Source organism: Hemitrygon akajei, chromosome 1 (genome assembly GCF_048418815.1).
Source record: "Hemitrygon akajei chromosome 1, sHemAka1.3, whole genome shotgun sequence".
NCBI classification, from domain to species: domain Eukaryota; kingdom Metazoa; phylum Chordata; class Chondrichthyes; order Myliobatiformes; family Dasyatidae; genus Hemitrygon; species Hemitrygon akajei.
The window spans coordinates 78,505,271-78,522,447 of record NC_133124.1 but is presented as its reverse complement, the minus strand read 5'-3'; the positions used below and the strand labels follow the sequence as shown (position 1 = coordinate 78,522,447).

At 35.6% G+C, this 17,177-nt stretch overlaps 1 protein-coding gene across 11 annotated transcripts in view; it reads right to left on the bottom strand.

Annotated features, from left to right (window-relative positions):
- Positions 1–17,177, bottom strand: part of LOC140728102 (intermembrane lipid transfer protein VPS13B-like) — a 1,021,046-nt gene that overhangs the window by 756,805 nt on the left and 247,064 nt on the right. For all 11 annotated transcript variants that reach the window (XR_012099001.1, XR_012099002.1, XR_012099004.1 and 8 more), the window contains exons 14-16: positions 14,773–14,942; positions 12,544–12,738; positions 4,889–5,013 (exon numbers count right to left, since the gene is read on the bottom strand). Coding sequence is in view for 8 of the 11 variants with exons in the window: in XM_073046336.1 (XP_072902437.1) it covers positions 4,889–5,013; positions 12,544–12,738; positions 14,773–14,942 (490 nt within the window). In the remaining 3 variants the exon portion in view is untranslated. The remainder of the gene's footprint in view (positions 1–4,888; positions 5,014–12,543; positions 12,739–14,772; positions 14,943–17,177) is intronic.

Genomic DNA, 17,177 nt, shown 5'->3' with positions numbered 1-17,177 from the left:
TTTTACATCTTATCCATAAAAGTGTAGGCAGTATGTGATATTTAGCCAAGCAAGCATGTACTTCGACAACATTAAGAAATACATTGCTGCAAAAAAGAGAGTATTTTATCCAAGAATCTACTAAATGTGATACAATGTCTGAATTGCTAGGGAGAGAAAAAGACAAGGGAACAAATGAAGCAAAGTTAAGATATGCAAGAACCCAAGGGTGGAAAAAGGTAAACATTCTATCACCCTAGTCTCTTGCAGCTCCAGGAAGATTTCATCCCAAACTACAAAGACAATTTTGTTTACTACCAAAAGCTGTCACAAGCAATTATGATAAAAATCAGGAGAGCTCTCTCTCAGTGATAATCAAGTATAAAATAATTTGTAGGGCCATAACCTAGAATACCTTTTTAAACTATATAACATTCTTATTTGACCACTTGCTTTCAGCAACACACCTTCTGTCAAATATACAAATAAATATATTATTACAGAATTCATGAAAATCCTTTTAATGTTATTTTAATCTTATATTTACAGGACAGTTAAGACTGAACAATAAATTATGTCCAGAACAAGATTACTGTAAATGAAAAAGTCCATAGGAAATTGCAAATAAAATGAACAACCTATATTTACATAGAGACTTGCATGCTTTCACAATCACAAGGGACTTGATATCCATTGAAGAATGCATTAAGTGGAGTCTGTTGCTATGTTGAGAAATGAGGCAGAAATCTTCCATAATGTAAGGTCACAGAAACAGGGAAAAAAAATGTGACAAATGATTTGTTTCAGCCACTTTTGCTGAGATATAAAGCTTGGCCAGGATGCCAGAGTATTTCTGCTAATTCAAAAAATTACCCTGAGGTTTTTCATACCCATCTGAGAGAACAGTTTCATTTCTCTTCTTGAAATTACCTCCCAAAAATAGTGAGCTGAAACTTCAGTCTAGTTTACATCCAAAGGCTTTTAAAGGGTTTGAATCCATGAGAGCACTACTACTGAGTCGCTTCAATTGACAATATTGCACTGTACAAGAAATCTCTGAAATTATCGATGTATGGGATAACTCTCCCTCCCCACATTGCCTGACCTGATGCTTAAAGTATCTTTCTGTTTTTATATAAAACTTCCAAAATACATACACAAGCTGTAATAATATGGCCATCACTATTGTGTTTACAAGTTTATAGCAAAATGTAATCATATCAATCGTTCAAGACAAAAGTTCATGTTAAACCATCTTGAGTGATATCACATTGTAGAGTCCAATAATGTTTGACTTCTCGTCTAAACTTTTATCTAAACCAATGTATTCTTTCACTGGGTGAGTCCATGAAAACTCACAGTCTCATTATATTTAACATTTCTCTTTAAACACAATCACTCAGTATATTATTTGGAGAAGGTACACAAAGGCTAAAAGAAGCAGAAGCACAATACAGTGTATTACCATTTTATGCAGCCCAGTAACTTACAATGTGGATCTCATTTTAACCATAAAAAATAAAATATACCCTACTTCAATATGTCCAACAATTTATTTCCTTTAAGTTTGTTGGAATTTACATTGAAGTAGAAAGCATCCTTTAACACTAATACAAACTGAAACATTGGGTGCTGAAAGCAACACATTCTTCTAAAGCTACTTGCTTTTTCAGCCCTCCTTATTCATCTGTATTGTTCATCATGCAAGAATAGCTTCCAGACATGAAACACTGGTAATCCTTTCATTGTCAGCTTTTCATTATCTTGACACTATCAAGATCAAGAGCAAGGCAAATTTTAAAGGCTCAAATGAAAACAGGTGGATAAAAACTGTCCTTCTTACTCTTTCAATCATCGGTTTTGCGAAAATAAGGTGTCCTTATCTATGAACTGCAATAATCCAACTGACAAATTGACAAGAGACTTCTTACAAAGTATTATTTTACACATTATATAATTAAGTTTGTCTCAATTCTCCAATTTAGCTTAAAAACACCAATTGCACCAAGACCATCTGGGGAATAAATTTTGAACTAAGACACCACCACCTGGTTACAAACGTTCGCAGCTATATTGCCTTCAAATGGAATTGAACTAACATCTCAGAACTACTCCATGCAGCTCATTTGTCTGTTTCACAAGTTTCCTTTGCTATCTGATGCATAGGAACATTGTATAAAGTGCTTCTAAACACATTTAGAATATTAAGAAATAACAGTAGATACTGAGAATCTGAAATAGAAACGGGGAAAAGACTCAGCTAGTGAAACAGCATCTGTGGAAGGAGAAAGGGAATTAATATTCCAGGTTGACGATACTTCATTAGCCTCTCTTGTCATTCAAATGGATCAAGTTAAAATCCATCATAACTACAGCAAACAGTATGTGTGCTGTAACTCTCAATGCTCTTAAGCAATATGTATCAATATTTCTATTCATCATCAAAAATGTGCTAGCCCTCAGTGTCCCAGAATACATTTTCCAACAATGAAAAAATTATGCAAGAATAATTTTCTGGATCTAATGCTGAATATGCTTAACAAGTTAAAGCTAATCGATCACATCAATGTACAAGAAAAATTTTTTAGTTAAGTGTAACTATAAAATTATAGTCATAGGTAGTGTGTCGCACTGTATTCAAATAACAGTTTATTTTTCATATTTGATTCCAAAGTAAAATAGTGTAAATTAACCAGAGGCTCCAAGTATTTTCCATGCTAAAAGTCACAATTAGTTAGAGAATTAACAAATGGCAACAAGATTGCTTGCTCAGATATTGCCACATTTCTGAAGATTAATGGCAACCCTGAAGCATTTATCCAAAGCCACAATTAAATAATGTGTTTTTCATCCTGGAATAAATCCAGAGATGATTTAAGCAGGCTAACTGTAAACATATACAAACTCTGAATGCCATTTATTCTTCCATAAATTCAGGCTTTTAGTTTCAAACGTTCAAATATTAATGCTCATCTTACTAAATCACCATTTGTCCATGCATTTCCCAATCTAACTATTATAAAAACTCAATCATTCGTCTACATAAGAGGGGATGCATGACACTATAAACAAGCCTTCTGAATTCATTATATTTCAGATGTAAACTTTGTTGCAGATATAAAAATGTAAGTTATAAAAACAGATTGCCAATAATTTATAGCTGTTGTCAATAAAAAGCACTGCTCTCTAATTAATGAGTGAACCTTTGGCATCATGATAGCATTTTCGCCTGAGTCAGAAGAATTCAAGTTCACCCACAGCAAGCAGTTCCAATGAGCTGAGAGTCTTGCTCAAGCTCAGCCCTGGTTCTGAATTCTGGGTTGATATATGACAGTATTCTTGGTTATGCGTGCTTTTATGTTGGTTCCAATTAAAGAAAAATTGTTAATTATCATGATATCCTTCAGCTATTTTCAAATCTTCGAGGGAAATGCGTAAAGATATGAAAATCAAACAACCTTTGAGAATATCAATCTGTAACAATGGGATCTTTCAGCCATACAGTGAGTTCAGTTACATACAGCTGCACCTCAGCAACAAATAGTAGTTTCAGGTCTATTGTTTTTGTTCTTATAAAAAGCGTACATTTTGATTTACCATGACCAACACTGCTGGAGAGATACCAGTAAACATGTAAATCTGTGCAACTTTTAATCTAAGTGTGTGCTTTACTAAAGAAATTACTGGAGTTTTGAGAATACAAGATTTCACCAGAAAACAATTTTTGAAGCATCACAGATGGCCAAATGGGAAAATTTATCTATGATACTGAGCCAGAGTCAGGAAGTCTCCTGGGGTCAATTACTTACTTGTTCAACATTAGATGAGCTCAGTCATATTACAAATCATTGATGCAAGCAAATTCAAGACCACTGGCTCAGTACAATGACTCGCCATTGATATCCAGTTATAGCACATGCATGTGGACTAAATTAATCTTTTTGATTTTAGTTATTTTCACCAAGCTTGGAATAGATCAGCGCATCAATCTCATCACCAAAGTTGGCCTAAGGCTAGTATGAAAACAACCTGGTATAAACGTTCATTATTTTGGACAGTTCGTCTTTGTTCAGAGTAATTCCATGTAAGTTGAACTGTTTCCATTGTCTCTTCTCTTGAACAGAGCTACTAAAAATATTCTTAAGGACTGAATATCTGAAGCAGGCAATGGAAGAAAGTAGAAAATTTCTTTATATGTCCTAGCAGTTCTTAAACAAATCATCTATAAAAGGGTAATATTTTCAAAAATGGTCTAATGATCTGAAGGTCACTAGTTCAAGCATTAGCTGAGGCAGCATGTTGTGTCCCAGAGCAAGGCACTTAACCACACATTGCTCTGCGACGATACCAGTGCCAAGCTGTATGGGTCCTATTGCCCTTCCCTTGGACAACATCAGTGGCGTGGAGGGGGGAGACTTGCAGCATGGGCAACTGCAGGTCTTCTATACAACCTTGCCCAGGCCTCAGTCATCATCAAAAATTGATGGACAGCCAAAGAAGATGATTTTCAAAATCAATTAAAATTGGTCAGAATAAAGTTGTATTGGAAATGAACATGTGGGGAACTAAAATTAGAAAGTGGGTGACTCCTTCTCAGCAGTGTGCATTCCCAAGCAACAATGTTGTCTGTAACATGGAAAATTATCTAGTTCCTATTCTATGTAAAGATGACTACACTATACTAAAATAACAATTCAACTCTAATAATGGGAAAAGTTTGAACTTTTACTTTTGCAAGCACTTCAGGAGGTTTATGTACAGTGTATTCTGCAGTTTACCAATTAACCAAATAACTTCACAATTCTGTTTTAAATTTTAAAAAAAACAAAAAATTAGAATACACTTTCTGTAAATGTGACCAGTTTTATTGTATCATAAGTAAATTGCCTTTGGTGCTTTCTTAACTCACCAATATGATGGAAGTTGAAGGAATTTGCCATAAAAAGCTGTGCTGAACGAAGGAATGACCGGGGCAGGAGGACAGAATGATCCTTCAATATCCAAGGAGGTCAGGCCTGCCTGGAAACCAAATATCTGCAATAACAAACCAGTGAAGATCAAAAACTCAACAATAAGAAAAGGTTTAATGAAGACAGGATGAAACATGTCAACTTCAATTTTCCTTACAATGAACACACACTGAAGACTTGTCTCTGTCTCTACATCACCACCAAAGACTGTCTAATTTCTCAAAGTCATGACCTTTTAAATGTTTAAAGAGTTCCTTTTCACATTGTTTTTCCTTTTATTAATTGAAAATGTAATCATTTGGATAATCATATGATAAGTTGATTTAGATAAATCCAGATGGCACAAATTGAAGCATAATATAATTTTGCCAAAACCCTCCAATTTTAACATCATATAAAACAAGGTGGAATTTTACCAAGAGCCCAGAATAAATGGCTAATTTAGTGAACACTTCCACCAAAAATGGATTAAATGCATATTTTGTCAGGACAGTCTATAATCTAACATTTTGTCCACACAGCAAACATTTGCACTCACTCAATAAAACTTCTCAGAAATTATTTTACACCTTTGCCTCAATTACCTGCAATATTGTGGCTACTATTCAGTGGCAAAATTTTCACAATAAACATTAGACATAAAGAGATATAAGTGTTGGTTGACATAAACTTCAGAATTTTACTTTTGCTTCAATTTCTATTTTGATTGAAGTAAATCTGCAAAATGATGCATAAAAGACTATATTCAAAATATAAGCTCAAAAAATGACATACATTTGATGTTATCTGAAAAATGGCAATTAAGTTATGTTCCAGACATTCCATTTATACTTCCACTAGTTGTATTTCAACTTTTTAAACTTCATTTGGTACTTATTAATGTAATTATTGAAATGTCACTTTACAGTAAAAGATCAGGTTTCACCAATGACAAAATAAAAACTTTAAAGAATTTTCAAAAGAATGTAAATGACTTAAAATAAGTAGGAACATTCATATATACCTCAAATGTACAGAATAGCTGTGTAACAGCTGAGAATGAGTTACACGAAACAATTACTTTGTTCGCAGAAGTCACCCAAAATCAATGTCACTTATAACTAAATACTTTTGAAAATTATTGATAACATTTTTGAAGTATTGGGCAAGCTGGAGATTGGATTTTAAATCATTATTTGCCAGAAAATTTAAATCAAGATATACCTATGAGCTATACCATTTAATTTATATAAAATGGAGCAGCAATGAGACAGTGATCAGTGTTTAAGCTCCTTACTTCTTGTAACACTCCAAATGTACTAAATTGCAATGGGCAATAATCTAGACACAATCTACACCACGTAGCATTTGTTAGATCATCATAAACAATAATTGCAAGTGTTGCAGAATTTTGAAGATGGGCAAAAATTGTACAGTACACAGCAGAAATAAGTCAGGTTGAATACAGCATGTGAATTAAGTACAATGTATGAGGTTCATTCAAAAGAAAGCCTTTGCTGTAGTTTTGAGAACCTGCACGGAGTCAAAACTTCAATTCAGCCATGCTGGGGTTGGATTACTATTCTTGGGTCTGCAAAAACAGTTTTTTTGTATCCATTCACTGGGGAAAAACTAGACTGGCAACCTCCAGTTTTAGTTAACTTATTAACATCTTGCTTTGGTGTCTTTCATACTGTGCAGTACATTGTCCAAGTTATGTTGACAAATTCTTATTCACACAGCAAATTCTGTTACTCAAGCTGTGTTGATTGAAAACAATTTTGGTCATATACTCATCAACATCATTTGTGTCGAAATTTACAAATGTATTAAGGAATCTGATTTCTCACTGTGTCATGAAGTGATCAGAACACTCTACACATTTTCTTCATTGGTGAAAAGTCTTTACATAGCAAGTTAAAAAATGCCAATGTATCGAGGAAGCCTCAAGTTTTTCCCCAACAAAAAATTATCCTAAATAATTATAATTTGAAAATTTAGATTAACTTCATTTTGCATGAAGACAATTTCTGGTCTGATTTTCTAATAAAGCCTCAGTGCTCAAATGTGTAATTTATCATAGAAATATTGTATTTTATTTCCAATGAGTCAAGTATGCCTTTCTCTACAGATGGAGTCAGCATACGTCAAATATGAATGGAAGAGAACATTACCATGATTGAATATTGGGATAATCCTTTCTTCCAGCTGTCCAAACATGGTGATCAAGCCCCCCACCGCTCAATAGACACTGATCAGAATTATGCCAGACACACATAGCTCAAGCATATACATCAGATGTGCACAATCATTTTCATTAGCATTTAGAGATCAACACTGAACACAAATACTTAATATGGAAATCTGCATTGCTTAGAAACATTTTTTGAAAAAAAAGCAGAAATAGCAACTTAGCAGAAAAAGTCCTTAAGAATATTGAGGACCTTATCCATAATTTTATTCCCAGTTTGCAGCAAAACAATATTTTCCTAACAGAAAGTTTGTTAAGTTCAAAATCAGAATCAGAACTAGATTTACTATTATATGACATGAAATTTGTTATATTGTGGCATTAGTAGACTACAAAGACATAAAATTATTATGGACTATATAAATAAATAAGTAGTGTAAAAAAAAGGAATAAAGCAGGAGTTTTCATAGGTTCATGGACTGACCCTGGCAAAATTATTTAATATTATAAACAGAAGGAGCTCTAATTCTCCAAAAATAAAGTGGTTCAAATTTATCAGAGTTCATATTAAAAAAACCAACTAATACAGCAGAAACTTCAGTGCACAATTGTCATGGGTCCCACTCCTATCTGCTGTGCAGCTGGCAAAACAGTCATTACTATTAACTTGCTGTAAACTGGTTCTGTCTTATTTGCCTATACAAGTTTAAAAAAAATAAACTTTTGGAAAGCAATAGAGTCTTTTTGAAACTTCTTATTTCTCTTCTTTCCATTTTGTTACATTCCAGACAAAGTAAGGAAAGGGGGAACTGGTGCATGGGATCAAAAATCAGCTGCAGGTGGGCTTGAGCTATTTTTGTGGTGATAGGTTCAGAAACCTGCTTACTAATATGAATGGGGTGTTTTTAAGAATCAATACAGACCATATGTCCAAACCAACTTATTTCAAACACATTCAGTAGAAGTTAGCAAGAATGAAGCAGAGTTGGAAGTCTAATTCTGGCACAAAACCACACTCAGCTTCTACAAAAGGATTTTTTTTTTTCAGTTTTGATGGGTAACCTGGAACGTGGAGAAAACAGCAGCTGAGAGGAAACACCTGTGCAACAAAGCATGTGCAATGAGCACCCACAGGTGACAACGATGGCTTTTCATGAAATGTTAGCAATTATTTACAAATGTTTGCAATCATATGGTAGAGGACAGGTTCAAATAGTGCCAAAAGCACAGTCGGTATGGAGGGAAGATAGCAACTTATTCAAACCTAAATTGCAAAAATAGATCATCACGAACAAAATTACATTTCTGTAAGCACTTAAAGGGGATATAATGCCCAAATGTGCTTCATAAAAGGGTTAATAAATTAAATTCAACATCAAATAAAATAATAAGCTAACTTTCGTCAAAAGAGATAGCTTTAGAGTAGATTTTTTTGAGATCAGAGAGATAGAGATATATGAATGTCTGAAGAGACAATTCCCTACTTTAGTTACCTTTTCGTCAGCTGCCTAGGGCTTAAGTGTAGAGTCAGAGAACCAGACAACATGGGAACAAGTCTTTTGACACACAAACTCCATGTTAACCAACAAATAACTATTTACCATAACCTACTTCATTTTTCCCACTTTGCTCATCTATTCCTCGCAAATACTACCATTTACTATCCAGTGAAACAATAGCAGACTCAACCGCAATGCTTCTCATGTTGAAGGCACAGAGCCAAAAAATATCATATTGACAAAGGGATCCATAGAAACATATCCCAGCAGGAGAAGCATGGAAACATTAACAGGCATCATGAAGGTTTGCCTCATATAATATTGAAACTAAAGTTTTTTTTTCACACCCTTGTCACTTCTTTAGTTTGGAAGAATCGGGGGCATGGGGATGGGGGGGGGGGGGGTTTACCTTTTCAAACATGCAAAATCCTAAGGAGCTTGACAGGGTAGATGTTCACTACTGGGAGAGCCACCAACAAGGGGCCAGTCATTCATTACAGAGGTGTGTACAAATTTCTTCTCTTGATCAAGAGTAAATCTGTGGATTTCATTTCCCACTAGACTGGCAGAGACCAAATCATTAGATAATGGATAAAAATAAGTATTTTAAAAGTTGAGGAAATGAGGCCAGCATAGATCAGCCATGAACACTGAATGATGGTACAACAAACAATCTGCAGGAGGAAATCAGAACTGTCAATGTTTCGAGTCAAAAACGCTGCATCAGGACACAAATTGTTGCTTCAAATTCCAGCATCAGCTTTCGCAAGTGTTTCTATATTGAGTGACGTAGTTGGGTGCAAACTTAAGAGGCCTGGAGGCCTACCCCTGGTCCAAAATCCTTGTATTCTTATAAATTTGATGCAAAGGTTGGTTCAAAAGTTTTGGAACCTTGTGAATAGAGACTTATTTTAGGTCTTAAGAAAACTGGTTTCTCTGATGCAGTTCCCATCATGATACCAAAATGTAATTTTCTTCTATGTGCATATGTAAAAAAATGGTTATATCAGAACTGATCAAAAATCATTTAAGACAACCACAGATTAAATTGATGAAAACAAAAGGAAGATTTAACTATAGTATTTCTTTTATACTTTAAAATTTTAAAATAATCCCACAAATAATTCAGATCTCTATTAATGTCTGTTTCTCATCAGAGCCCTAACAATACAGAAATCACCATCAATACCTCAACTTCTGCACACAATTAAACTGACTGAATCATTGAATTTGTGCTGTTGGTAATCCAGTTTTCTCAAAGAGTCAAGCTCAATAAGTTTTCTCAGTTGGCTCTGTCAAATGTGTTCCAAGCATCACAACAGCCAAAACTAACCCATGGAAACACATCAAATCTGAAACATTACCTCACACGCAATGAAAAGATGCACATGTCTCAATGAACAGAAATTGCTTCCTTCACATTAAATTCAAAACAGCAGTAGCAAAACTGCTTGCTTTTTTATGAATGCAGATTTAAAGTAACCAGCTTAAATGTGTTCAAAGTATTAATGAAATATTTTCACAAAACCAATGTTTATGTTAGAAAAACATTTAATTTTACAATAAATTTGAGTAACCTAGCACCAAGTCAATAAATTATTCTAGCAAATAAAAATGATGTTTTAACCTAAATTCTGTAACTAGAAAGATTATGCAAAACTTCAGCATGGCTTGCAATGGCATATTATTGCTTCTACCACCGCTGTTCAATAGAAAGAAAAGTTTGAAAGCACATATACAAGATGCAATCTCAACCATTTCCTGCATCTTGCTTATAATTCACATTAGGCTGCAACCCAAAAATGCAATTGCTTTCACGTGTATGTCTGGCATCGGAATCCCTGCAGAATTATTTAAGTTAAAATATGCCAATAATATGAATGTCAATAGAGGACATGGTCTAGAATAGTTTAGTGCTGTGAGTCGCAACTGCCAGCTTCAAAGAATCTCAACACAAAAGGAGACTCTACCAAATTAGTCCCATTCTCCTCCCCTACCCCCAGAGCCCAACAAGTGCGACAGAAGAGACTGCAGATGCTGAAATCTGGGGCAACATACAATCTGCTGGAATAAATCAACAGGTCAAGCAGCATTGGTGGGAGGAACAAAACCATAAACACTTCAGACTAAAATCCTGCATCAAGTGCTGATTGTAGGGCTTTGGCCCAAAATGTCGACCATTTCTTTCCTCCCACCAATGTTGCTTGTCCTGCTCAGTTCTTCCAGCAGATTGTGTGTTGCCAAAACAAATGCTTCTCCTTCAAGTATCTATCTAATTCTATCTTGAACACTGATAGTGAATCTGTACCTCCCACTCTCCTAGGCAGTGTATTCCAGTTCGAAACAACTTAACGGTATGAAATAAATTTGCCTTATCCAAATCTTCAGCAAACAGCAAATGATCTAAAATACGCAGCCCTCAATGCCAAACTTCCTTCACTGTTATATGATGCCCCTTCCTAATTTCCGCTGCCTTTATTAACTTGGCACTTTTCTGTCTCTGCTTCAAGAACAGCCCTAGCTTCCATATGTTCTCCATTTAACTGAAGTTCTGAGATAGATAGATAGATAGATAGATAGATAGATAGATAGATAGATAGATAGATAGATAGATAGATAGATAGATAGATAGATAGATAGATAGATAGATAGATAGATAGATAGATAGATAGATAGATAGATAGATAGATAGATAGATAGATAGATAGATAGATAGATAGATACTTTATTCACCCCCATGGGGAAATTCAACTTTTTTTTTTCCAATGTCCCATACACTTGTTGTAGCAAAACTAATTACATACAATACTTAACTCAGTAAAAAATATGATATGCATCTAAATCACTATCTCAAAAAGCATTAATAATAGCTTTTAAAAAGTTCTTAAGTCCTGGCGGTTGAATTGTAAAGCCTAATGGCATTGGGGAGTATTGACCTCTTCATCCTGTCTGAGGAGCATTGCATCGATAGTAACCTGTCGCTGAAACTGCTTCTCTGTCTCTGGATGGTGCTATGTAGAGGATGTTCAGAGTTTTCCATAATTGACCGTAGCCTACTCAGCGCCCTTCACTCAGCTACCGATGTTAAACTCTCCAGCACTTTGCCCACGACAGAGCCCGCCTTCCTTACCAGCTTATTAAGACGTGAGGCGTCCCTCTTCTTAATGCTTCCTCCCCAACACGCCACCACAAAGAAGAGGGCGCTCTCCACAACTGACCTATAGAACATCTTCAGCATCTCACTACAGACATTGAATGACGCCAACCTTCTAAGGAAGTACAGTCGACTCTGTACCAACTATTCTGGTAAACCTCCACTGCACTTTCTGCAAGCCCTTATTTGATATTTTTTCTAAATTGCAATCCACAGAATTAGACAACAGTTTATCTGAAATATATCCAATAATTCAGCAGAGTGCTGAGAAATAATAAACACATGTAAGCACGAACAAAACAAAATTATGTTTCAAAGTGATGTGCGACCTGAATTCAGGATTAGTTTCCTGCCACGTATTCCACGTGTTTGATTTCATGACTAAAGAGATTAAAGATTCAAGCACAGGAAATCCTGGTGAAGGAAAGGTCGTTAATAAAAAAGAGGTAAAGTATTTGCTACCAAAAATTACATTTATCAATCAATATTCCATATTAAATAAGCTTCATTTAGCCTGTTGCATTAACCAAGATTGAAACTGAACTAAGTCACCAAAGACATAAGTAGCTTAGTGTTTAAAATATCTGACCACCATGACAAGCATGCAAAAATGCAAGAACATCAAAGAGGTGTCAAAATGTTTTGGTTAATTTCCTGCCTTAAATTAGAGTTAGTATTTTGGATTTCTACCTGATACAACCTGAAAACAAAATCACAGTGAAAAATTTCAAATTTAATGAATTAAGAGAAGGCTGAAAAAGAACATATTACCTTGACATAGCAGTGCACATAGCAGTAGTGCAATAAGTTATCAGATGGCTGATTAAGGCTGCTGACAGTGGGTATAAGTTGTCCAGCATACATTGGCACTGAATATTCCAAACTAACTTTGTCCACCTGTACTCTCAAGGCAGGTAGGGGCCGCAATGGATGAAATTGCGGAGCATTTATGTAAGGTACAGAATGCTGAAAGAAGAAAATATTTACATTACTTTTATGCAAATCATGTTTGCCATACACTAAGAATACACTAATTGATGCATTGTGAGAACAAATAAAATGAGATGTAGTATTATTGCACAGCATTCAAGACTGAATGCTGAGTCCAGAAGGACACTTACCGGGGTATATAACAGAGGATGAGCAAGCTAACTAAGAAGATTTCTCTAATCAATCCTGCTAACTTCAAAATGGCACTGGCGTTAATAAATATACTACAACTCTTGTGAAGTCACTGTCATATTCACACTTCATTCATCAGCTTTTTGGGTGGCACACCAACCCATGAGTCAGATTGAGAACTACTCAGGAAGTTCAAAACCAGTCATTGGTAAGACCCAGTGAGCTGGCAGAAACAGTAGAATTGTATTCCACCTGTGTAGCCTATCATCATCCTTACTCTACAATTACCATCAAGCCAAGGCATCAGCAAAAATAAGACAGGTCGAGAACAGCTGTAGGTACTTGAAATGTCTAAAAGTCAATAATTTCCTTAAAGCAATATGCTAAACCCAATCATATTAGTTACTTTATCACTAACCTTTCTTCAAATACAAGGTCAAAAGTGAATATCCACAGTTATGAATTTCATTCACAAACAATGCAACAAAGCTTACATACCACATATAATTCTGGCATAGGTTCTTTAAGTGCCAAATTAGTGCAACACAATCACTTGCCATGACCATCTCCAAAAAAACCAGCCACCTACTTTTGAGTCTTGCCTCATACTTTTAACCATTTCAAAGTCATACCATCAACACCCAGGAGGGAAGGAGAAGGCACAACTGAACCAAAATTTAAATATACAACTATGTAAATACTGTGGCTACAAGAGTGGATCAGAATCTAGCATTTTTCAGTATCATTCAATACCAGATAACCAACGACTTTCCAGCATTAAAAGGCAAATCAGGAATATAACAAAATGCTTTCCATTTACCTAGCTAGATACCTATTAGTAAAATTCCAATTCTACTGAAGAGTTTAAAGCCAGCTAAATGATTCCTCTCCATCAACTGTGCTAATCCTCAATATCTCCACCACCTGTGCCTACCATCTGCAAAATGTTTTGCAAATGTTCAACAAGGCACCTCACAAACTTGTCAAGCCTATTCTCTGCAAGAACAGAATTAACTTAGAATGCTATCACACATAAATTCCTTTTGGATCAGATAACTATCCTGTTTGGAAATACACAGTTTTTCCTTCATCTGGGGCTAAATTCTAATACTACCTTCCCTTAGGACAAAACTTATATGGGTTCAAATAGGTTACTACAACATTAGTAATTAAAATTATAGTCGGTACATTTTGCAAAACAATTTTTAAAGCTCTGCTGATATTAAAATTATAGCATTATTGGTGTCATATCAATCAAGTTCCCTAACCTTACTTTAATTCCATACATCTTAACCTTCTCCAATAGTTTGTTTTATTTTTACAGACTTCCTAAATATCCATGTTCATCACATCCACCACTGAACTTCTCACCAGTGCCTAAATCAAAATAATAAAATATTCAACAGCAAAATCTTTTCCTAAAATCAGTGTTGTCTTCCTAAAAATATTTTCTGAATCTAGATATTCACATTGCACTTTATAAATTTATAAATTGATGATCAACCTATGACAACAAGCAGGATGGTGAAGTTTAATAAAATTCAAAAGCATCACTATTGACGGGCAAGGCAGGTTCAAAGGAACATATGATATACCCTCATTTGCATTTCTTACATTCTCTCATTTTAAACACTATTGTTTCTTATTGCAATGAAGCCTCTTTCCTCATATCCGATTACAAGGACACTTTTTATTATTTTACATCTGCTTTATTTTGAATCAGAATATGGCAGAAAGTAAAAATTACTGTCGTTTAAAGACGAGCTCTGTCCTGATTTTCAAATCTATTTGAAGAAATCCAATGACATCCTAAAAAAAATTCCCACTTCCTTTCTTGCAAATACTTTTAGAAGAATTTTGGAGAAAGAGGCTCATTACCTTTTGACCTAAAATTATAGGAAGTAAGTTGTCAAGAAGATTGAACTCAGCCAGGGTAATTGTAAATGTGCATTTTAAAACAGTAATACATGTTAATCTGGTTGGAATATATTCCTCCAAAGCTGCAACCTCCTCTGGGCTTGGCAATGTTCTGTTCTCATCCTCCGTATCTGAAAGGTTTCAAACAAGCAATGTTAGCATAAGTATCAGCATTTTTAGAATAATTTTGGAAAGCAAACAAATGCTTGATTGGATGATTTTCAACCAATTACATACTAAAATAGTGACTGTCTTCAAAGTATGCAATTTAATGTGGATAAATGTGAGGTTATCCACTTTGGTTGCAAGAACAGGAAAACAGATTATTATCTGAACGGTGGCCGATTAGGAAAAGGGGAGATGCAACGAGACCTGGGTGTCATTGTACACCAGTCATTGAAGGTGGGCATGCTGGTACAGCAGGCGGTGAAAAAGGCAAATGTTATGTTGGCATTCATAGCAAAAGGATTTGGGTACAGGAGCAGGGAGGTTCTATTGCAGTTGTACAAGGCCTTGGTGAGACCACACCTAGAATATTGTGTGCAGTTTTGGTCCCCTAATCTGAGGAAAGACATTCTTGCCATACAGAGAGTACAGAGAAGGTTCACCAGATTGATTCCTGGGATGGCAGGACTTTCATATGAAGAAAGACTGGATCGACTAGGCTTATACTCACTGGAATTTAGAAGATTGAGGGGGGAGCTTATTGAAACGTATAAAATTCTAAAGGGATTGGACAGGCTAGATGCAGGAAGATTGTTTCCGATGTTGGGGAAGTCCAGAACGAGGGGTCACAGTTTAAGGATAAAGGGGAAGCCTTTTAGGACCGAGATGAGGAAAAACTTCTTCACACAGAGAGTGGTGAATCTGTGGAATTCTCTGCCACAGGAAACAGTTGAGGCCCGTTCATTGGCTATAATTAAGAGGAAGTTAGATATGGCCCTTGTGGCTAAAGGGATCAGGGAGTATAGAGAGAAAGCAGGTACAGGGTTCTGAGTTGGATGATCAGCTATGATCATACTGAATGGCGGTGCAGGCTCGAAGGGCCGAATGGCCTACTCCTGCACCTATTTTCTATGTTTCTATGTACTGTATAAGTGCAATGGCATATTGAATGGATGACAACCGTTGTGGGGTTGCAATGGGACAAGCTAAAATATATTTTAAAACTAGAGCCAAAAAAATTGTATTTTCCCTGATTAATCATGCTAATACCCTCCTACAAAGTATTGTAGCAAAATAAATTACTCAGGGCAATTTGCAACAAGTTATCAAAAGAAATTTGAAACCAAGCAGGTGACCAAAAGCTCGGTCATACAAAGAAATGTTAAGAGGAAACTTTACAGGAAATTCTATATCTGACGATCTTGCCAACTATTGGTGCATGCACCAACGATTGAGAAATTAAATTTAGGGTTGCCCAGTAGAACAATGTTCAAGTATTTTTAAATACAAGATTACATGCATTTAAGCAGTTAAGGTGGGGAGGGGGAGTTGAAGGAAGATGTGTGAGAGTTAGGTATTTTTATATACAGTGGTGGGTGCCTGCAACAGGTTGCCGGGAGAAAGAAGCAGATATATTAGTGGCATTTAAGATGCTGTTAGATTGACATGTGAAAATGCAGGGAATACAGGGATCTGGATCATGTGCAGGCAGAAAGATTTGGTTTCATTTACCATCATGTAAAGACATCATGGGCTGAAGGGCCATGTAGTTGTGAACTTCCCATGATTCAGGACATTTACAAAGACAGGTGTGAAAAAAGGACCCGAAGGATCATTGGGGACCCAAGTCGCCCCAACCACAATCTATTCCAGCTGCTACCATCCAGGAAATGGTACCACAGCAAAAAAGCCAGGACCAACAAGCTCCGGGCCAGCTTCTTCCACCAGGCCATCAGACTGATTAACTCATGCTGATTTGAGTATACAGCTATGTTACATTGACTGTTCTATTTATTATAAATTATTATATATTACTATGACTGCATATTGCACATTTAGACAGAGACGTAACATAAAGATTTTTACTCCTCATGAATGTGAAGGATGTAAGAAAAAAAGTCAATTCAATTCCTGTATTGTACAGTTCTGTGTTTTATGATCACTCACAATAAAGAGGGTTGTATGACTGGAGTGGGTTACAAAAGTATGTGCAAAGCTATAGAGAGGTTTGAAAAGACTGAGAACATTAACTTGTTGTTATTTCTTTCTTTTAAAGATATAGTGCCTTATAAGAGTATTCAGCACCCAACCCTTTGTTCACATAAATGAGAATTTCAATCAGGGACTTTGATCAATTTAACTGAGAATTTTTATTAGTGTAGCACACACTCCTTTTTTTCACAGTAGAGTCCTAGGAACTA